At 37.9% G+C, this 22876-nt stretch overlaps 3 protein-coding genes across 5 annotated transcripts; all 3 read left to right on the top strand.

Moving 5' to 3' along the window:
• The first annotated feature begins 368 nt into the window (after positions 1-368).
• LOC138404283 (uncharacterized) lies at positions 369-4501 on the top strand. The gene is made up of 3 exons (XM_069507964.1): positions 369-504; positions 3515-3602; positions 4059-4501. Exons 1-3 carry the CDS (start codon positions 441-443, stop codon positions 4189-4191), a joined length of 285 nt encoding a protein of 94 aa, XP_069364065.1. The 5' UTR covers positions 369-440; the 3' UTR covers positions 4192-4501.
• A 4001-nt stretch (positions 4502-8502) lies between these two features.
• Positions 8503-17311, top strand: Cib2 (Calcium and integrin binding family member 2). 3 transcript variants are annotated; one of them, XM_069507814.1, is made up of 6 exons: positions 8503-8691; positions 9102-9136; positions 9308-9322; positions 12808-12925; positions 13421-13548; positions 16282-17311. In XM_069507814.1, exons 1-6 carry the CDS (start codon positions 8641-8643, stop codon positions 16517-16519), a joined length of 585 nt encoding a protein of 194 aa, XP_069363915.1. In that variant the 5' UTR covers positions 8503-8640; the 3' UTR covers positions 16520-17311. The 3 variants fall into 3 exon arrangements, with proteins under 3 accessions (XP_069363915.1, XP_034838200.1, XP_069363916.1); XM_034982309.2 differs by lacking the exon at positions 9102-9136 and having other exon boundaries at positions 9288-9322; XM_069507815.1 differs by lacking the exon at positions 9308-9322.
• A 1626-nt stretch (positions 17312-18937) lies between these two features.
• On the top strand, positions 18938-19750 carry LOC117994405 (ubiquitin-conjugating enzyme E2 N). Its single transcript, XM_034982316.2, has one exon. It carries the CDS (start codon positions 19143-19145, stop codon positions 19596-19598), a length of 456 nt encoding a protein of 151 aa, XP_034838207.1. The 5' UTR covers positions 18938-19142; the 3' UTR covers positions 19599-19750.
• Positions 19751-22876: the final 3126 nt, after the last annotated feature.

Below are 22876 nucleotides of genomic sequence, written 5' to 3'. Positions count from 1 at the left end.
TTCAGTAGCGTCAGCACTAGACTGAAGTTTCGAGCTGATGGTATATTTTTATTTCAGCTGACGTCAAAATGACGTCATTTCGACGGTAATGAGACATGGTTCCGGCGCAATAGCAATTTGCGGGACTTATATTATTAATCAATGGTTTTTTTTTTTTTTAAAGAATATTAGCCATATTAAATGACTAATCTCCCTTTCCTCTCCAACTAAGCGTCAGGCTCGTACTAGGAGTAGGTACCACAATAGTGCAACGGGCGGGGTTTGAACCGTCGACCTTTCGGTTTTCAGTCCACTCCTTTACCGGTTGAGCAATTGAGGCTCTATCTTGATTGACTCGTAGTCGTAATCGATTTAGTTGTATTCAGTATTGGGTATATAAAGCGAGCGCAAATCGGCATCTTTACTGATAACCCCTGTTTATCAATATTCGTAGGTACACAATGTTCTTTGTTTGGTGGCTTGTGTGTGTGCTCGGAATATCGGTTTATCGTATTGAGGGAAGAGGTATGTATATCTTCTTTCTATATATAAAAACCGGCCAAGTGCAAATCAGACTCGCGCACTGAGGGTTCCGTAGTACAATCGTATTTTATCGACATTTTGCACGATAAATCAAAAACAACTTACTAGATCTCGTTCAAACTATTTTTCGGTGGAAGTTTGCATGGTAATGTACATCATATATTTTTTTTAGTTTTATCATTCTCTAATTTTAGAAGTTACAGGGGGAGACACACATTTTACCACTTTGGAATTGTCTCTCGCGCAAACTATTCAGTTTAGAAAAAAATGATATTAGAAACCTCAATATAATTTTTGAAGACCTATCCATAAATACCCCACACATATGGGTTTGATGAAAAAAAAATTTTGAGTTTCAGTTCTAAGTATGGGGAACCCCAAATTTTTTTTTTCTAGTTTTGTGTAAAAATCTTTATGCGGTTCACAGAATACATCTACTTACCAAGTTTCAACAGTATAGCTCTTATAGTTCCGGAGAAAAGTGGCTGTGACATACGGACGGACAGACAGACAGACAGACATGACGAATCTATAAGGGTTCCGTTTTTTGCCATTCGGCTACGGAACCCTAAAAATGAATCGCTGAATGTGTTGCTTAGCACAAATCTCGAGAACAGCTGAACCGATTTAGCTAATTCTTTTTTATAATATTCCTTGAAGTACGAGGATGGTTCTTACGGAGAGAAAAATTTAAAGAATTGCCTGAAAAAGTCTAAAAAAAAACTTGTCTATTTTCCCATACAAAAGATTCGTAATATCACTTAAAAGTCAATTTGAACTTTAATACCATACCATAAAGTCTAGCTGACCCGGTGTCTCGAATAGCAGAATAAGTATTTAAAAAAAAAAAAAAATCGACTGTTAGGCGATACTATGTTCGCCGGGTCAGCTTGTTTTTAATAATATGTTATAGTAGATTCCTTCCCACCAAGCTATACTTAATAACCTAGTGGTTAAGATTTCGGACTCCAATTCGGCATATCCAGAGTTACTCGGAGACTCAACTCAGAATAGTCAATAGCAGTAGAACACATCTGTAACTATTTGGAGTGTGTGCATTTTGTGTGCAAGTCAAACGGTACTTCACACCGGAACAGCTTTTTACCCTTTTTTTTCTGTGGGGAAATCCTCATGGATACCACCGCACCCGGGGAGGCACGGAGGTTATGTCGGAATCGTACCGACCCCACGATGTTCCACGCATCGCCTGGTGGCTGGGCTACGGGGCCAAACACGTTCGCACAACCCAGCCAGGGGCGCCTGCTGAGGACTGAGGACCCACCTCAGGGGACCAATGAAGTCCCTATACAGCTTTTTACCCTGTACCAAGCACACGTTCGATCGTGCATGGAGTACTGCAGCCATTTAACGGATAGCTCTGCCAAGTATCGGCTCGATGCATTGGATTCGGTGTACCGTCGCGCTAGAAGACTCATTGGTGACGAAGCGCTGGTCAATTCTAGACATCAAAGTTTGGAACATCGGCGCAAAGTTGCCTGTCTATCGGTATTTTACAGGATATATCAGTATTTCAGAGAGTGTGCCGAAGAACTTTTCGATCTGGTTCCTCATTCACCTTTCTAATATCGTACCGCAAGGCATCGCCAAGTTCTGCACCCGTACGTAATCGAAATTCCACGGATACGTACGAAGCGATTTTCCTCGTCCTTATATATGGGTACCTTCAAGTGTGAATAGACATCTTCTAGGCAAGCGCGCTCCATCTTAGGTTGCATCACTTGCCACCAGGTCTGATTGCAGCCAAGCGCTGTTCTATAATATTTAAAAAAAAGTCTTCCAATCTTCGTTTGAGAGGAGACCCGTGCTTAGTAGGCTGGCGATGGATTAAGATGATGACAGAGTCCCTATTGGTGTCGAATTCCTTATTGGTGAGGGTCGTGACCCCTTTACGTTAACTATGTAATGTTTGGGATTTCCTAGAAATAATAATGCGTATCTCTCGTACGACTCGTCTAAACATGGACTCTGTTGTCACGGTAATGTTATCTATACAGTATTCCAACTTCATACAAACGGTCGAAACGCGAGCTATACCTACGCGCCTCGATCTTGCGGTGCGCTCGCGGTGCAGCCAGTCGCGACTGTGCCGCAGTGACGAACGGATGGTGTTTGTTTTTTAACAATAACCGCGCAGAAGCATTTTATTTGTTTATTTATTTATTAGTATAGATATATAAAATAAAAAAAATTACAATCACAAAACTAAATGGAAACACAAAGTAGGCAAATGTAATTAAAATGCTGGAGGCGGGCAGCCCTATCGCATGTTTACGTACCGCGCTGCTGTAGGTATTTATTTCAAAGATACGGCCGAGTTACAATACTGTATGATAATATTACCGTGCTGTTGTTATCAATAAAGTATTTATTATTATCAAACTAGATGATGTCAGCCACTTGGATTTTGGTTTTTCAAAAATCACGTAGGAACTTTTTGATGATCTGGGATAAAAAGTAGCCTATGTCAACTGATACAGGCTACTTTTTCGGAAACTCCCGGGATGCAGGCTGTCTCTGTACTAAATTTTACCATAAGAATCCCACGGAAACTTTGCTTTTCCGGGATAAAATCTGTACCACATTTCATCAATTTCATGCGGATAAAGTCGAAGGCAAAAGCTAAGTAATTCGAAAATAAAATTGGACTTGCTTACTTCCATCACTACCCCTATTATAAAATGCGAAAGTGTGTTTGTTTGTTAGTTTGTCCTTCAATCACGTGTCGCAACGGAGCAATGGATCGATGTGATTTTTTGCATGGGTATAGTTTAAGACCTGGAGAGTGACATAGGCTACTTTTTATCTCGCAAAATTAAAGTGTTCCCACGGGATTTTTCAAAATTCTAATTCCACGCGGACGAAGTCGCGGGCATCAGCTAATTTGAATATAATATTAAGCTTTCATATGGAAGGAAAGGAAGGTATTATTATAAAATCCGTGTGCTACAAAAAATTTTCTTTTTTTTTCAAGTCACGGCTGAAACATGTCAAGTAAAGCCACAGGAAAAACATTGCCTTATCGAATGGACTGTCAGAGGCAGGTGGCCACATCAAGATAGGTATTTTTATTTATATATCCACTAGATGATGCCCGCGACTTTGTCCGCGTGGATTTAGGTTTTTAAAAATCCCGTGAAAACTCTTGGATTTTCCGGAATAAAAAGTAGCTTATGTCCTTCCCCGGGATGCAAGCTATCTCTGTACCAAATTTCATTAAAATTGGTTGAACGGATGGGCCGTGAAAAGCTAGCAGACAGACAGACCTGACAAACAGACAGACACACTTTCGCATATTTATAATATTAGTATGGAAGCAGTGGCGTGCACAGGGTTTGAAGCCAGGGTAGGCACTAGTTAAGTAGGAGCCTGTTTACTGGCAGGTCATTATGAAAAATATGCATTGAGCTATTCAACTGGGGTAAGCAGTGCATTTATGCCTCTAAGACCTGCACGCCACTGTATGGAAGTATGGATTTAGATTGTTCCAGGAGTAAGATACTGATCGCTCGTTGCAGGTGGGTTTTCGACTGGCGCAGGATGAACTGCAACGTTGTGTTCTGGGCCGACCACTGTCCAGCCCCCCGACCGGACACTAACAACTTTGCCTCCGAGACAGAATGCTTGAACGCGTGTTCTGGATGGGCATAATTAGAGATGCAATGTTTATAAATATATCGATATATCGATATCGAATTAGGTCGATATTGGTATATCGATATATCGGTCTAGTACGCCGATATATCGATATTTATCGATATTTTTATTTTTTTAGGTTTACTTAAGTGAATAATCAAAAAATTATATACTTACTGGTCCGGAACTCACTGAATTGCGTTCGGTAGCTTCCCACGAGATTACTAATGACTCATTAGGGCGCGTTTCGTGGCTCCTGTCACCACTGTCACCACACTCACCACAGATTAGGGACATTAGAGCAGAAACCAATCAATAGTTTTTTTAATAAAGATCTGGCTGCCATCAATCTTTTTAGACCAGTAATTCGATTTTATGCAGTTTTTTATTTTATTTTATGCAGTATTTTTGTGAATTTAGGTGGGTAATTTTGATATTTCGCTATAATATTATTGAGTTTATTCGATATCAATATATCGATATCAATGTTTCATCAATATTTATCGATATTTTAGGCTTCGATATATCGATATTTATCGGTTTTCCGATACATCGTTGCATCCTTAGGCATAATATTATGCTGCTTTTGAAAATAATAAAATTTTCAAATGTTGTAGAACTTTTATTTTTCCTGTAATTTAGTTTTTTTATTAGTTATTCTGATAAAAGTTAGCACTTAACTGACTCACATGGTGATAAATCTCTTAGCGGTATCGTTTTGCCGGTAGAGCCACTAGCCACGGCAGAAACCTTCCACCAGACACAATTTAGAAAATATAAATCACTAGCTTATGCTCGCGACTTCGTCTGCGTGGCCTACACAAATTTCAAACCCCTATTTCACCCCCTTAAGGGTTGAATTTCAAAAATCCTTTCTTAGCGGATGCCTACGTCATAATAGCTATCTGTATGCCAAATTTCAGCCCGATCCGTCCAGTAGTTTGAGCTGTGCGTTGATAGATCAGTCAGTCAGGAATTGAACCCGGGTCCTCGCACTTATAAAATAAAACCACATGCGCTTACCACAGCGCCATTAATACTAAACATCATTTAGCGTTGACAGTTTGCGTCATTCGAGGTATAGGGAAGCCTTCCAAATAGTATTTCCATCGTCCATTCATCGAATTCCGCCTACGACAATCTACGTAACCTCTGGTAACCTCAAACTAATTTTAGTTTGAGGTCTCTTGTGGCTTTGCTATATACCAATCTCAAATATTTTGCCTCGTACGTTGTTCGCACTAACTAACCAATGAAAACGTTTATACCAGCGCGCAGCGTGGGGTGTACAAAGGCCGGCATATTCATTAAAAATTCCCCGCAGCTATTTTACTTTATGGGCAGATTACACCTACCGAGTACAGTGGCGAGTATATATAGTTGGTATAAACACTTTAACGAGTGAATTTCGCCGCAATTTCTCAGCCACAGCACTGTCTCGGCCGAGTGACATTTTACTGTCTCGCTTCACTACTCGGTAGGTGTAATCTGCCCATTAGAGAGACATAAACTAGTTGTTTTCAAAGCCACAATACAGCATGTCAGCTCTTTGACAAAGACTATAAATGCAAACGTGGTAAGAACAAAAGCAAAATAACCGATTATTTATCATCATCATCGTCAGCTCTCTACTGAGCACGAGTCTCCTCTCAGACGAAGCGAAATTCACCACGCTGGCCAAGTGCAGATTGGCAGACTTCAAAAACCTTTGAGGATATTATTCAGAACACTCAGGCATGCAGAGTTTCTCACGATATTTTCCTTCACCGTTAAAGCAAGTGATATTGCTTAAAACGGAAAAGTTACAGGTGTCCTGGAACGCGATCGAACCCTAGACCTCCCGAACAGGAGACAGACTTCTTAACCACTAGGCTATCACGTAAACATGTATTTAAAATAAATACATACTATACAGGTTGTTATTATTAGAATGCTAGCAAAAATGAAGACAAGTGATAGTACTGATAGTTACTGATAAGATACCACAACTGATAAAATAAAGAATCCTATATATTTAATAGTTCGCAGTGTATTGCAAATAAAACATCTGCCTGACGCTAGAGGTCAATGAACGTCGCTTAGATAGGTGCCGCGATGTTAATGCCGCATCCTAAGTGGGGCATTGACCCCGAATTTAGCACGCTATACATTGCGGGTTTATAATACTGAATACTACCTAATGTGTTCAGGTAGTATGACAGATTAGAGAAGTAAAGGGTTAGTTTAATAATAGCGCTAAGTTTTCGCTTGCATTCTAATCTGTATAAAAAGTAAATAAATTTCTTTGGCTTTTTTCGGTGTATTTATCGTAGTTTAACCTTTAAAATTAAAACACCTGTTTAATTCAACCCATGGTCCAATTAAATTCGAGCACTACTATACAGGGTGTAACCAGAACGCTGGCAAAAACGAAGACAGGTGGTAGTACTGATGATATGATACCACAAAAAAACCTATAATTTTTGTAAAAGTTTACGATATATGGCAAATAAAACATCTGACTGACGCTAGAGGTCAACGAACATTATGCGTAAGTAGGCCACTTGGAGTCAATGCCGCGTCGTAGGCGGGGCATTGACCTGAGTTTTGCTCGCTATACATTGCGGGTTTCAAAAATACTAAATCACTAAAACTACAAAATGAGGCAATTGGTTATTGGTATTGGATTGTGTTTAGGTAGTATAACGATAACGTTAAGTTTTTGCTAGCGTTCTGGTTACACCCTGTATGTACACTATGCAGATGCGTGGTATTGGGGCCAGGGAACTATTATTATGTGCATAGTAATTCGCATCTCTCTCAAATTTAAATGTAATCTACATCACACTGAAATGATGCTAATATCCACTGCGCTGAAATATTCCCAAATAAGGCTAGGTATGTCGGAGCGTAGTGAAGGTTACGGGTTTACCCTTTATTACTCTCCAACAGTTAAGCTACTTCCATCTTATTATTGTGAGGTCCCGGGTTCGATTCCTGGCAGGGGTTTGGAATTGTATAATTTCTAAAATTTCTGGTCTTGTAGGAGGCTTAGGCCGTGGCTAGTGGAGCTCATAATCGGCTATTCTACGGCTGAAGGTATAAGATAATGGGATTTTTTTTTTTTCTGTGAGATTAAAATTAAGAATAAAAAAATTATATGAGTCCCGCAAATTGCTATTGCGCTGGAACCATGTCTCATTAACATCGAAATGACGTTTTTTTGACGTCACCTGAAATAAAAATATACCATCAGCTCGCAACTTCAGTCTAGTGCTGACGTAACTAAAATGGCGCCCACGCGCATTAGCAATTTGCGGGACGTATAACACAAGTGTACACGTAATGGAAAAATGTACTTAATCCAAATTGAAATTAATAATATACATTATTATGAATTATTTTATTTGTTGAATAACTCTTAACACGTTTTTAATACGTTTTATTACTTTTCCAATACGTTTTTAATAATAACACGACAAATGAATACTGCCAAATAGGCTATTAAGCAAGGGCGCGGTGCCGCCCGCCTAACTGGCACATAGAGCACTGGGCGGATAGAGACGTCAACTGTTTTTTTTTTGGATATTTCAAAGCTATCTGCAATCAGTCATTGAAATGAGTGTGTGAGTGAGGTTTGGGAGAAAGTCACTCCATCGAGACACTGTTCTCGTAATGCTTTCGCTGGCTTTAGTGTGCACAAGACAGCTCTTCTATTGTGGCTCTTTTCAGCCTACTAACTCTGCTGCATGTAGTAAGCCAGACTATTCGCATGAACTTCAAGCCTGGCCTCTTCTTTCTTAGCTAAAGAAGGAAAAAATATAGAAATTAAACCGACAAAATAAAGAATTTTCAATACAACAGAAGGTTTATTTTAAAGCTACTCTACATAATTTGTACCTAATTTGGATCAGTAAGATTATGCACAGATGAACTGAAGGGCATTAGAAAGACATTTTATTATTTACGACGACGCACAGTATGTATTGAGTATTTGATTTATCCTTCAATCACACCACAATGGAGCAACGGTTGACGTAATTTTTTGAATGGATATAGTTAAAAAAACATGGAAAAAATATTTAAGTATTTGTTTTACTTAGTACTGCCCTCATAACAACGACGCAAAAGTCGGTGAATTTTGGTCCTGAACGTTCACCACGTAAAAGGGAATTCCAGTTCGAGCTTGGAGTTTCTGTGTCGTACCGCTTACGAACACAACACAAGGAAGAACAACTGCTGAAATTATATTTTGCAGTATTTTTTCTGAAGGCTCTACATTCTTTCTCTACTCTGTACAAGACACTCCCTAATACGAATTCGCTAACAACAGGCAGTGTTTGGCCGTCGAGGCAACAGGCTGGCACTAGCCTGTTCTTTTTTTAAATCTTTTTTTTGAATTGTTGTTTATTTACACCTCTTGGAGGAGGCAACGGTCAAAGACCATTCAGCCTTAATTTTCAAAAGTTTCTATATCAGTTGGAAATGGGAAACAAAGTAGTTACATTTACGGAACAGCAATTGGAAGATTATCAGGTGATGTACCTACATTTAAACTTAAAGCATTTATTCAAAACTAGATGATGCCCGCGACTTCATCCACGTGGATATAGGTTTTTAATAATCCCGTGGGTACAGATATAGCTTGCATCCCGGGGAAGGACATAGGCTACTTTTTGTCCCGGAAAAAATAAATAAAAAAAAAATCAAAGAGTTCACACGGGATTTTTACAAACCTAAATCCACGCGGATGAAGTCGTGGGCATCATCTAGTTGCCAATAAAAAAAATGCTGTGCTTACTTAGCCTAGAAATGGGCATTACCAAGTTGGTCTTTATTTCTAGTAAGTATTAATTACATTATTAAAATTTATTGATGTTTTATGCACATACTTACACTTATTTTTAAAAGTATACCTACTGGTTATGCCATTTAATTTATTACAGTCGGCACGCTGGAAAATTTTCAACTTAAGTTTACAGTAAGTTTGATTGTTGGTTGTGTAAATGAAGAATTTGCTGCAATGCATGAAACTTAATCTAGTTCCGAAGAGAACATGTTTATATAGACGGAAACTTCTGCAGACTTTACACCAACTGTCGTTGTTTTAAACATGCATTCTATTTAACCAGGACTGTACATTTTTTACTAGGAAAGAAATACTCAGGTAAGACTATTTAATCTGTTCTATTTTTATGGTGGTAGATAACTATGTCCTTTACAATGTAATTTATGAAAACTCTTATAAAAGTCTGGGTCCAGCAGTCGACCTGCTTAGTTGGGACGTTGTTGGGATAAAAAATAACACTACAAGTACTTACATTAAAAGATAGAAGAGACAGAAACTTACAAGTTATTTGTAACTGCAAGACTATAATAGGTGCTCTAGCTCAATGAAATGAAATGAAATTAATTTTTTTAAACTATGTTAATTTACAATTTTGTGTCGGGGACCCTGAAGTAAGTTTAATGAACCTGTGTCTCAGGGTGCCCGCTCCTCTGTAATAAGTCAAAAAAATTAGCATGCAATGTGTCGTCCGTGTGTTCAAAAAAGTCAAGAACAATTCAAAAGTAAAGAACTATGCTCTGTACTATCTGAGTACTACTTACTACTAATTCAAAGTCAAAGTCAAATGATTTATTCAAAATAGGTAATAAATTACTCTTATTGATGGTCTGGTATGGTGTTAGATTCAGTAATACTATCTATTCTGAGTACCTACCTAAGCTATTTTCATACGTCAAAACGTCACATTTGGTCTCCACTCTCCATACAGATAAATGATTACTTTCAAAAATATCTCCTGGAAACCTTTGTATATGCATTTTTCGTATTAGACAACAAAAGTAAAACGCTTCAGCAAATAGCAAAAAAACATGAAAAAACCACATTCGCTTAGCTTTAATCGAACGTTAGCAACACGTCGCTCTGAGAACATTCCAGAGCTTTTACGACACGTAAATGGTTACGATACTGGAGAGCTAAGAGCAAGCTTACACCAAAAACACGATTAGATAGAGTGAACTGTTGTTTCGCTGAATTTCGGTTTACTTTCGTGTTTTCTTTTGTCTAGTCTTTTTCTGAGTGTTATCTTTATTTTCCCGGGGATGTTTATTGAGGCGCTTCTTCTTTAGGTTGTCAATCATTAAAGCGATTTCAACTTACGATTATTTATTTTATTTATTTTTATTTTTATTTCTCATGTACCAAAATTGTAGTTACAAAGTAATAATGAATTAAGTTACATTGGAAATGTTTATGTTGGTAGTAGGTACCTACTGATAAATAAGTCTTGCCTTTTCGATGATACGTAGGGTTCCGCACCATCGTACAAGAAAATAACACATCTTAATACAGGTCTTGTGAAAATTTCAATTCTCTAATAGGTTATATAGGTTCTCTATAGGTTCACGAGATACATCCCACTGACAGACAGACAGACAAACGGACGGATGGACAGCGGAGGCTTAGTGACAAGGTCTCGTTGGCACCCTTTGGATATGGAACCCTAAAAAATAACGTAGGTAAATCAGTTGCGGCGTGTTGCAGTGAACTAACAAACACACTTTTGCATTTATACTAAGGGGTAGAGTGATGATTAGATGATGGAGCTTAATAAATTAGAATAGTAGATAGTAGTGATAGTAGGGACACGAATGTGTGATAGTAGTGATAGCAGGTACTTAAAATGGAATGACCAAATCCGACGCGTGCACCAAATCGGCTTAAAGGCTTTGGGAGAAATAAACCGAGGCACCATTTGCGTGGACGAGGATAGGGATGTTACGTGCGCACGTGACGTTACAATCAATTGGTAACTTGAAACCTCAACCAGAGTGAACTAGAGCGAGCAGACTCTCGGTTTGATCCTGAATCCTCCTGAATACGTCCGCGTGGACTACACAAAATTCAAACCCCTATTATACAGTTTTATTTTAAGAGTTGAAATTTTAAAAATCCTTTCTTAGCGGATGTTTTCATTATAATAGCTATCTGCATACCAAATTTCAACCCAATCCGTCTAGTAGTTTGAGCTTTGCGTTGATAGATCCATCATTCAGTTAGTCAGTCACCTTTCCTTTTATATATTTAGATTATTTCTAGCTTGTAGCAATGTAAAAAGTAAACAAGCATTAAGTAATAACGAAGGTAACTACAGGCACCGAGCACGTGAAACCTTTTTATTTTATTCCATTTGAATGCAACTTGCAACTTGAACATGGCGTGTGTAGTTCTAGTTACTTACTAGTAATTATTATACTATTACACTTCTACAAATGTTTGCTTTGAACTAGGTCGCCAGGTGCAAGTTTAATTACTTACTTCACGAAACCACCTCGTGTGTACAAAGCTCGGCAAGATTTTGGGCTTCTACCTACTAATGTCATGATTGATCTAACGGCTGAAATTAATAAACCAATATGTTATCTGTAATTTGTTGATAAGTTACAGCAACGATGTTATTTTTCAAAAATTGTACTAAGTATGATCTTTTTTGAATAGAATACAATACAATAGAATAGAATAGAATAGAATAGAATAGAATAGAATAGAATAGAATAGAATAGAATAGAATAGAATAGAATAGAATAGAATAGAATAGAATAGAATAGAATAGAATAGAATAGAATAGAATAGGATAGGATAGGATAGGATAGGAAAGGATAGGATAGGATACAATAGAATAGAATAGAATAGAATAGAATAGAATAGAATAGAATAGAATAGAATAGAATAGAATAGAATAGAATAGAATAGAATAGAATAGAATAGAATAGAATAGAATAGAATAGAATAGAATAGAATAGAATAGAATAGAATAGAATAGAATAGAATAGAATAGAATAGAATAGAATAGAATAGAATAGAATAGAATAGAATAGAATAGAATAGAATAGAATAGAATAGAATAGAATAGAATAGAATAGAATAGAATAGAATATAATATAATATAATATAATATAATATAATATAATATAATATAATATAATATAATATAATATAATATAATATAATATAATATAATATAATATAATATAATATAATATAATATAATATAATATAATATAATATAATATAATATAATATAATATAATATAATATAATATAATTTAATAGAATAGAATAGAGTAGAATAGAGTAGAGTAGAATAGAATATAATAGAATAGAATGTTTTTTTATTCATGTAAACTTTTTACAAGTACTTATGAATTAATTTGTTGACAAAAATAACAACGTTGCTAATGCGTCCAAACTAAGAAAGGGAATAGCATTCGTCCGCGTGGCTAGGTTTTTTAAAAATCCCGTGGGAGCTCTTTGATTTTCCGGTAATTTATGTCAGTCTTCAGGTCTTTAGCAATACCTTCATGCTTCATGCAAAAAATCACGTCGATCCGTTGATTTGTTGCGGCGTGAATGTATAAGAGAAAAGCCAGTTCGAGGTTGTGATCTCTGTGTCAACCTCGAACTCGAGCTCCAACCTACGTGGGCTAAAAGCACGGGTAATTAATTTTTTGGGGAAATCTGTAGTGTCTGGTAGAGCCTATTTCTATTTTTTTATATTTTCAAATAGTAGCTGTAAACCTTTATGGTTGATAGCTACAATTTGAAAATCTTCTATCTATTTTGTTCTGTGTTCCGATTTTTGGCAGGGTCTTCAAGAGGTTCAGAGAAGTGAATCCCGACCTAGTACCGAAGCGAATGACCGAGAACCAAGCACACACTATAGCAGTACCAGTCGAAGAGATAGAAAAACTGCCTGAATTAAAGGTAGACCAAGATTATATTAGTACGGATAATTTAGGTAGGCCCGGTAATGGAACTATACATAGTGCCTAGTTTGCCTTAGGGATAATCTGCCTCTGAATTTAGGTCAGGTTGCATTGAGATGGTTTTCGAGAACTACCTAGATGTTTAAACAATCGAAACAATCTTCTGACCCGAGTCCGAAACGTCAATGCTATAATGTGGTCATCAGCCGACGATTCAGACTCGACTCGAACGACTTATAATTGACTAGCTTATGCTCGCCACTTCGTCCGCGTGGACTACACTAATTTCAAACCCCTATATCACCCCCTTAGGGGTTGAATTTTCAAAAATCCTTTCTAATCGGATGACTACGTCATAATAGTTATCTGCAACTGCATGCCAAATTTCAGCCCGATCCGTTCAGTAGTTTGAGCTGTGCGTTGATAGATCAGTCAGTCAGTCAGTCAGTCAGTCACCTTTTCTTTTTATATATTTAGATTAAACAATTTTCAGGAGAATCCTTTCAAGAGACGCATCTGTCAAGTGTTTTCTCACGATGGTTCTGGAAACCTGACTTTTGAAGACTTCTTGGACATGATGTCGGTGTTCAGCGAAGCAGCTCCGAGGGATATTAAAGCGTGGTAATTTTCATCTGTCTTAAGCAGCCACATACTGCGCGAGCACGGGACATCCCCTGTCCCTTATCTACGGGCCTCATAAGACAGCTCAGAGTCACTCAGCGGACGAGAAAAGACTCAATACTGCACCTCGCCGCCCACTCCCTTACTTCTAGCTACCGTGAAGACGGAATTCACATGGCATCAATAACATTAAATAATATGCGTTTAAAAACTTCTGAGTTATGCTTGGACTTTCTCTACGTGATCAAATCAGAAATGGGGATCGGTAGAAAAACTAGATTAACTTAGACATAGCTTAGCGGGTTTATTTCTTTGCACAATTATTATTTCTAAAACCGATAGACGTTCCGGTCGAAAGGTGCTGGAACGGCTACCTCACACATGGGCTTAAAAGTTCACATACACATCTTTGAGCCGGTGTAACTTTGAAACTAAGTTAGGACACATTTTTACAAAATGAACTATGAAAAATCGGTGTTAACTGTGACATAAATATAGATTAAATAAGATCCAAATAATTTGGATTGAAAATAAATATAACTTATCCCCAAAGCAGATTAACAGCTTTATCTGATCAAGGGTCCACAATCATTAGCAGAACTCCGAACCCAATATGGGATTAAAGTTTCAGGTATTATGTACCTTACATACCTTCTATCTTACTCTATCTTAATCTTTAGTTAGTACTAGGTAGGGTTGCCAACATTTTGATAGTATTTTTAAGATTAATGTAGGCACTTACAACTTTAGTTTTAGCAAAAACCGAAACACGTATCGAATATTTTTACATATATATATATACAAAATTTGAAAAATATTATAATGAAAATTTACGAAGTTATAAGTTTGTTGTAATGAGTCGTTGTCCTCGTAAAAACATGGTCACCCCAAGCTAGCGGCTGTGATCGAATGTGACGCGCGCGCGGCTGCAATCAATTGGTGCATGCGATTATTTAACTAGGTGTCCAAACTTGTAGGGTCTTAAAATGATCGAAATGCAATTAAATAATTTTCAGTATTTTTAGCGTAGGTATACAATTAATGATTGCAATCGATTCTGTTACTAATTCTGAACAAATTACTTTCAGGTTTTGTTTATATGCACTAAAACTAACGTTGTTGTAAGTAGCGTTGTAACGCAAAATCGAAAAATATAGCACAATACTACCTATTTCGTGTAATTACTAACACTAATATTAATAATTATTAACAATTAGGTTTAAGTTTCGTGTAATTACTAACACCAATATGATGCTTGTTGGTCGAAATAAAAGCATTTTTTTTTTAATATGGTATACCTTATTTTATAGTATGCTTGACTATCCTATTATAGTATATGTAAGTAATGAGTTAAGATAAACCTATTTATCTTAGACGTAACATAAATAATTACTGATGCCCGGTCAGAAACCTATATGCAAGTTTCAACAACAACTGTATAGTCCGCGACAGATTGAGATGACAATCGGGATATAAATAAATAAATAAATAAAATCTTTAATATCTTTACAAACATGTAGATTAACAAGCTTTAGTGTAAGGCCCTGCCTCCTGAGGTAGTGTAAACTGTGTTTCAGGAGGCAATGTCTTCCCATAATCATAATATTATTTATATTAAACATTGACAACTACTTAAAAAATTAAAAACAACTAAGTAGGTACTTATAATTGCTAATACTTTTTTATTTTAAATATCGTATACTAAGAGCATGTTTTTTTTTGTTTTTTTTTGTGTGTGCAGTGTGTGTGTGTGTGTGTGTGTGTGTGTGTGTGTGTGTGTGTGTGTGTGTGTGTGTGTGTGTGAGTGAGTGTGTGAGTGTGTGTGCGTGTGTACGTGCGTGCGCGTGAAACTATTTTTAATTAATTATTATTTATATAGATTAAAATACACTTAAATAGGTAAAAGTCAAGAATAGAATAGTCGAGAAAATTTTCTTCAAAGGGGTAACCAATTAAGTTATTCCCTTAAGAAGAAAAATTCCTCGACACTCTCATAATTGTATTCCTTTAGCCAGGTTTTGAGGCGGGGGGACGCCCCGCATACCCGCCCGTCACCCGCTCTCGCCCGCACCGGGTTAGCGCGGGGGCTGTGCGGGTGTACCTACGGGGCATTACGTCCCTGATGCCCATCTCGACCTGTTTTTTCGGTAACCCTAAGTAACTGTAACAGCCTATCATCCAATTAGATCTAACATAGCAATAGGCAAGGAACCTAAAAACCAGCCACTGCAGAAAAAAATATTTAATTATTAAATTGTACCTACGTTTTTCTTTACTTACTTAATAAAAGTAAAGAATAGATGAAATTTACTCCCGGCCTTTCATAGCCTTTATCCATCCTTTATCGGAGTTAAGATATGGGGACAAAGGCCCAAAGTCTCGATGCCTCAATCCCGTTTTTGTTCACGGATCGCTGATCGTGAATTTGTGATAAGAAGCTGATTAAGCTATATCAATCGCTAGCTTTACCAAAATCACGACGAATTTAATAATTTAAGGAATTAGATAAGGGTTCGTCATCATCGTCTTCAACCGGTAGACGTTCACAGCTGGACATAGGTCTCTTGTAGGGATTCCCACACGCCACGGATATTTAATTAATTAAAACGCACACAACTTCGAAATGTTGGCGGTGCGTGCCCAGGATCGAACCCCCGACCTCCGATTAGAAGGCGGACGGCTAACCACTAGGCTATCAGAGCCAACTTATTTATAAAACTTTAATTGTTGCAGGTACGCATTCCGTATATACGATTTAGACGATGACATGTATATCGGACGAGAAGATTTACTAGAAGCGACTCGGTTACTCACTAAAGGAGAACTACATCCTCAGGAGAGGGACGACATCGTGGCGAGTGTTCTAGACGAAGCGGACGTGGACGGGGACGGACGACTGTCCTTTATGGACTTTGAACATGTTGTAGTACGCGCTCCGGATTTCTTGTCCACCTTTCATATAAGAGTATAACGACTAGAGGCACTAATTTCATACAAAAGGCAGAGAAACTAAGGACGAAATCAATGCAACCGATTCGGACGAAGCCGATGTGTCACGTGGATGAACGTCATTTATGGACATTGATAACGTTGTTGTACGGGCTACACCCACACTAATATTATAAATGCGAAAGTGTGTCTGTCTGTCTGTCTGCTAGCCTTTCACAGCCCATCCGTTCAACCGATTTTGACGAAATTTGGTACAGATATAGCTTGCATCCCGGGGAAGGACATAGGCTACTTTTTATCCCGGAAAATCAAAGAGTTCCCGCGGGATATTGAGAAACGTCAATCCACGCGGACGAAGTCGCGGGCATCAGCTAGTTTCTTATAAATCCACCTTTCATATATAGAGGACTAGCTGATGCCCGCGCCTTCGTCCGCGTGGAATTAAGTTTTAAAAAAATCCCGTGGGAAATCTTTGATTTTTCGTGACAAAAAGTAGCATATGCCACTCTCTAGGTCTTTATCTAAAGCCATGCAAAAAATCACGTCAATCCGTTGCATCGTTGCGACGTGATTGAAGGGCAAACCAACAAACACACTGTCGCATTTATAATAAGGGTACTGATTATAAGGACGAAAATATCATAACTTGTCATATAGGTATTTTTTAATTAGGTTCTATGAAATTGTACTTAGATACAGACGTCAAAGTATTCGCAAAGCTTTGCTTTTGTTTTTGTACCTACCTAAATGTTTGTAAATAAGAACAAATTACACGTCCTGAAAATCGAAAAGTAAAATGTTATTTCTATCACTAGGTACGTGGTAAATGATTTTCTTTTGATACCCACGATATACCTTATTATTATGGGGGAAAGCGGCGAAATCACCGAAGAAGGTAAGTTTAAAGGTCCATAACAGTAGGTAGATACCTAATATACCTATTTGACGTCGGAACATCAATAGCTCATCTCCTCGTAATTTTATAGCTCTTAGGATCGGTTGTAACATGGTTATAACCACAGGTTTTACGATACGGTACGGCATAAAGAGCTTCTGCAAAACTTTTATTATAAAGGGGTTTTCAATAGGGACGCTCGAATTTAACAGCATATAGCGGCCATCTTGGTTAAGCAATAGCTGTCAAATTGAACAAAACTACTTATTGTATTTTGTTCATGAACACATTTTAATTTTAATTTTTGTGATGTAACCACAAATTCACGGTTTTTGGATTTTTCCTTTTCACGTACCTATGCTATACGACCTGCTGCGCGATTGCGGGAGAATGACAGCTACAAAGTCACGATCGCAATCACCTCTGATTGGTTGATGCTCGCTCACTAATGGCAACAATGCATTGTTGCAACAACAATCGCACAAATTCAGCCAATCAGAACAATTAAGATTGTAATAATGATTGATGCAGGTTTCCCGCAATCGAGGTGCTGGCTAGCTGCCAAATTTTATAATTCTAGGTCAACGGGAAGTACCGTATAGGTCTCTTGACAGACAGACAACGAAATGATCCTAGGCTGCTTTTTCCTTTTGAGGTACGGAATCCTAAAAAGCAAAATAATAAGTGCGCCTGCGGGTGTACAGAACGCGGCCGAAAGTGATGAACATCGGCCTTTAGAGTGACTTTTCAGTTTTGTAGAGCGTTGTCTCTGTCACTCATAACCATATTATGATGTTTTGTCGGGCTCAACGACCGAGACAGTGCTCTACAAATCTACTATCTCCTTCTAATGATCGATGTTCATCACTTTTGGCCGCTTACTGTACCGACACTATACTTAGTGAACAGACTATACCTACGGAACAAATATCGCACGTAAAATGAAGCCCGTAGATTTGAAATGCGCATCAATATGAGAGCTTCGTGCCTCGACTGCAAATCGTTCGTAGTTAGGTGATCTGACGCCAGTGGGAAAAATCCAATTGCCAGGATGCACGCCATTTCAATCATGATTTTTCAATTTCATCGCCAAAGTTGGATAACTAGTATCTAAAAATTGGAATATAGGATATAGGAAGGTATAGCCGGTGTGTAACTTTTTTTAGTAGTGAGCTAATATAAAATATTTGTAAGTAGGTATTCTTGTCAGATGTGTATAGAGGCACAAAACGAAAAAAGCTGAAAAGATTTTAATCGAAGTTTCTCTACAATTATGATTATTATAAACAAAAAATGTAAAAAAATACTTTATCAACAACCTGAAGAATGGCTACTGTCATCTAGTGGAGAATAGCGAAGTTATCACGCACTGTCCCACATAAAAGGCTGCTTACCGCCATCTATGGATGAATATTAAACTACCAAGCGCATAGTATAGATAGAGACTATAGACCACATAGACCTCGCGACGACAATATTTTTATGAACGCACCGTATTCTATCGCATGTTTTCTCTGTGGAAGGCTAATAAATTCTATATTATCTATGTCACACCACAGTAAAAAAATTGAAGTTGGCGTTTTCAGCTTTATCATGGCTAAAATGCTGTTATAATTTATAAGTATAGGATACGTACGTGCCTCAACTATTATTAAAAATACGTGAAGTGCAAAGACAATTTGATATTTTAAACAAATTATATGAATAGGTACCTGCATTTTGACAAATTGCGCTAGACCGCATAAATAAAATGGCAGCCCTACCACGTAGAATAATCAAAGAGACACAGCGATTGATGCAGGAACCCGTGCCGGGAATCAGTGCGGTGCCTAGCGAGAACAACGCGCGCTACTTTCACGTTATCGTCACCGGCCCGGAGGACTCGCCGTTCGAGGGAGGACTATTCAAATTAGAACTATTCCTGCCAGAGGACTATCCTATGTCAGCGCCGAAGGTTAGGTTTATCACTAAAATTTACCATCCGAACATAGACCGGCTAGGCCGCATATGTCTCGATATCCTGAAAGACAAATGGAGTCCCGCGCTGCAGATCCGTACCGTGCTACTGAGCATCCAGGCGCTGCTGTCGGCGCCGAATCCCGACGACCCGCTGGCCAACGACGTCGCGGAGCTGTGGAAAGTGAACGAGAGCGAAGCCATCCGAAACGCGAAGGAGTGGACCCGGAGATACGCCATGGACAACTGAGCGCGGCGGCGCGCCCGAGCCCTCCCCACGCGCTGCACGAAGTGGACGAAACTAACATATATATCATGATTTTAAGAGTGCAAGTTATGTTTCACTACCTAGATCGAGTAACTTGTGAAGAGACAATTGTGGACAAATTTTTATTATCGGCGGAGGCCGGCCTCCAGGCGCCCTGCCGCAGCCGCCCCGCGCCCCGTAGCCTCGCCCCCATGTCTCCGTGTAGTCCGGCAAGCCCACAGATTATCGTTTACCCTATCACATGTAGCTTGGTTATGATATTAGGTATGCATATTTTTTTACTATAATTATTAAAATAGCTAAATATAAAATTCCTGAGACCCTATTGTATATATTTTAATAGTTGATCAAATTTGGTTAATTTTATACAAAGGATAGTAGTGGTGTTGTCACAAAGTTCAATGCCTTTGTATATCTAATCTGCGTGCAAGTGCAACCATAAAATATCAGTTCTTGATCTCTGCGGATACTGATTTTTGTTCTGTCCTAGTTGAATATCAAATAATTTATTTTCCAGTGACTCTGCGTAAAATAATTTTTAATTGAATCTTATGTACTATTTACGTCTTGTATAAAAGGTTATCATTAAATTGTATTTATGTACATTTGATTTGGCTTTGTGAGGAACTTGAAAATACATAATAAACAAACGCTAATCTTTATTTTATTTTCAATCCTGATAGGTAGGTTATCACTACATGATCTGGAATCCATATTTCATTAAGGATATAGAATTGTTGGAAAGAGTGCAGAGGCGAGCCACTAAGTTGCCTAGGGAACTGAAAAATCTCCCCTATGAACAAAGACTTAAAATACTTGGACTGAGCACCCTCAATAGCCGGCGAGAAAGAGGCAATCTAATTGAAACTTACAAAATACTAAATAATTATTATAAAGTCTCAAATTTTGAAAGCATGTATTCGAGAAGGAGCAATCCTAGATTTAGGGGACATGATATGAAGCTACAATATCAATTGCCATCATCAAATCCATTAAAACACTTTCTGACCAACAGAGTTGTTCACATATGGAATAAATTGCCTAACGATGTGATTATGTCGAGTTCTGTTAACCAGTTCAAGAATAGATTAGACAAACATTTGGAAAACTTGAAGCACTTCTGATATAGACGCATCAGCAAAAGCTGCTTAGTCTATTAATAATAATAATAATATTATTACAAACAAAGCAAGGCTGTTTAGCTACCTATAGGTATATTGTTTCATTGAGCTTGTGTGGTAGGGCGTAGATTGGCGGGAGGATAAAAAAACCAGCCAAGTGCGAGTTACTCTCACATGAAGGGTTTGGCTTTTGAGCAAGATGTTAATTTGCATGGTGACCATTTTTAAATTTGCTATCTACAGACCGTTCACTATAACTTGTCTCCTGACGTTATGTTGGCACCATTGCTAATCACACAATAATAAACCCTACATTCTAAGAAATAAGGCTAACAAGGCATCAGTGCCAAAATGGCGGCAGGGGATGAGTTTTTAAAATCCCTTGGGAATAATAAAATGATGAGATTTTTTGTACAGCTGTAGTTTTTGGGGCTAGAATTCATTATTAAACAGAATAATTAAATAAAAATCATGATTTTTAAATTATTCTTTTTAATTATGAATTCTAGCCCCATAAAAATAAAATCATGAATTTTTAAATTATTCTCTTAAATATAGAATTCTAGCCCGATAAACTACTGCTGTACCTCACATAATTTTACTACTAAAGTCCAAGACCCCATTCATACAAGGTAGTAGGTACCAGTGTACAGTAATTGTTGAATTTGTATAATGGTGTAATGGTGATAATTCATTATCTAAACTTAAAACTGAAGCTACGGGGGTCCCAAACATGTCCTGGTCCGAGAGGTATCTTTGGTTACGAGGCAAAGTGACATGTAAAACTAAACTACCTACCACTAAATTCATGTTGGTATTCTTTTGAAAATAAAATAGGTAAGCTTTGTTTTCACTTTTCAGACATACTTAAATAACTAATAGAAAAAGTACTGACTAGATTTCTTTCTACTCTGAAGACTTGAAAACTACATAATTTTATAGTTATGTGTAGGTATATAGTCTATTTGAATTACGATACTTTTTGAAATTGGATAATTTAAACTCCAGAGTCAAGAATCAAGTTTAAAAGTATTAGGCCCTGTATCCACCAAAGCAGAACATAGAGATGGTTAGAATAGAATATTTTTTTATTCAACTTTTTCAAGTGCTTTTGAATCGTCAAAATTCACTGTATTCGGAATACCACTGAAATCGGAATGCCGTTCCTACCGAGACGAACCAGTAAGAAACTCAGCGGCTGCTCTTTTCAAGATGTTAGAGATGTGTTAAGGTCTGTGGTGTTTGATATAGTCTTAGAATCATTATTTATTACATCCATCAATATAATCTAAATATATGAAAGGAAAAGGTATGTCTGATTGACTGATCTATCAACGCACAGCTCAAACTACTGGATGGATCAGGCTAAATTTGGCATGCACTATTATGACGTAGGCATCCGCTAAGAAAAGATTTTTGAAAATTCAATCCTTAAGGGGGTAACCTAGGGGTTGAATTTTGTGTAGTCCACGCGAACAAAGTCGCGAGCAAAAGCTGGTAAAATTATAAGATGATAATTTTTTTCTTATGAGGCCTCATAAGAAAACTCAGAGTCACTCAGCGGGCGACGGAGAGAGCTATGCTTGGAGTTTCTCTATGTGATCAAATCAGAAATGAGGAGATCCGTAAGAAAACTAGAGTAACCGACATAGCTCAACGGGTTGCGAAGTTGAAGTGGCAATGGGCAGGGCACATAGTTCGTACAACCGATAGACGTTGGGGTCCAAAGGTGCTAGAATGGCGACCTCACACCGGAAGACGCAGCGTTGGAAGACCCCCCACTAGGTGGACGGACGATATCAGACAAGTCGCAGGGAGCCGCTGGATCCAGGCGGCGCAAGATCGTGGCGTGTGGAAGTCCCTACAAGAGACCTATGTCCAGCAGTGGACGTCTATTGGTTGATGATGATGATGAATTTTTTTCACTTCACCTATTGAGCTGCTAAACCCATTTCTGCCCATCTCCGCTTTGGTGGATGCCGGGCCTTAGAATAACAAGAGTTCAGCCTTCAAATGTGATATTTTATGCAAATCGCTCGTGTAACATCTCTCTACGTACATTGCATCGCTTAATTGAATAAAGGTGGTGTGACTATTGTGACTATTACATAAACTATCTTTTCATGCATTAGTTACTGA

This window comes from Maniola hyperantus, chromosome 2, assembly GCF_902806685.2.
Source record: "Maniola hyperantus chromosome 2, iAphHyp1.2, whole genome shotgun sequence".
NCBI lineage: Eukaryota > Metazoa > Arthropoda > Insecta > Lepidoptera > Nymphalidae > Maniola > Maniola hyperantus.
Note: the sequence above shows the minus strand (reverse complement) of the source record. Positions and strands in the feature narration are given on the sequence as shown.

Excerpts from the sequence above, each read along its gene's own strand:
- LOC138404283 (XM_069507964.1), top strand. The coding sequence starts at position 441 with ATGTTCTTTGTTTGGTGGCTTGTGTGTGTGCTCGGAATATCGGTTTAT. Across the intron at positions 505-3,514 it reads TTATCGTATTGAGGGAAGAG|TCACGGCTGAAACATGTCAA; the intron begins GTATGTATATCT and ends TTTTTTTTCAAG. Across the intron at positions 3,603-4,058 it reads AGGTGGCCACATCAAGATAG|GTGGGTTTTCGACTGGCGCA; the intron begins GTATTTTTATTT and ends CGCTCGTTGCAG.
- Cib2 (XM_069507814.1), top strand. The coding sequence starts at position 8,641 with ATGGGAAACAAAGTAGTTACATTTACGGAACAGCAATTGGAAGATTAT. Across the intron at positions 8,692-9,101 it reads AGCAATTGGAAGATTATCAG|TCGGCACGCTGGAAAATTTT; the intron begins GTGATGTACCTA and ends AATTTATTACAG. Across the intron at positions 13,549-16,281 it reads CCGAGGGATATTAAAGCGTG|GTACGCATTCCGTATATACG; the intron begins GTAATTTTCATC and ends TAATTGTTGCAG.
- LOC117994405 (XM_034982316.2), top strand. The coding sequence starts at position 19,143 with ATGGCAGCCCTACCACGTAGAATAATCAAAGAGACACAGCGATTGATG.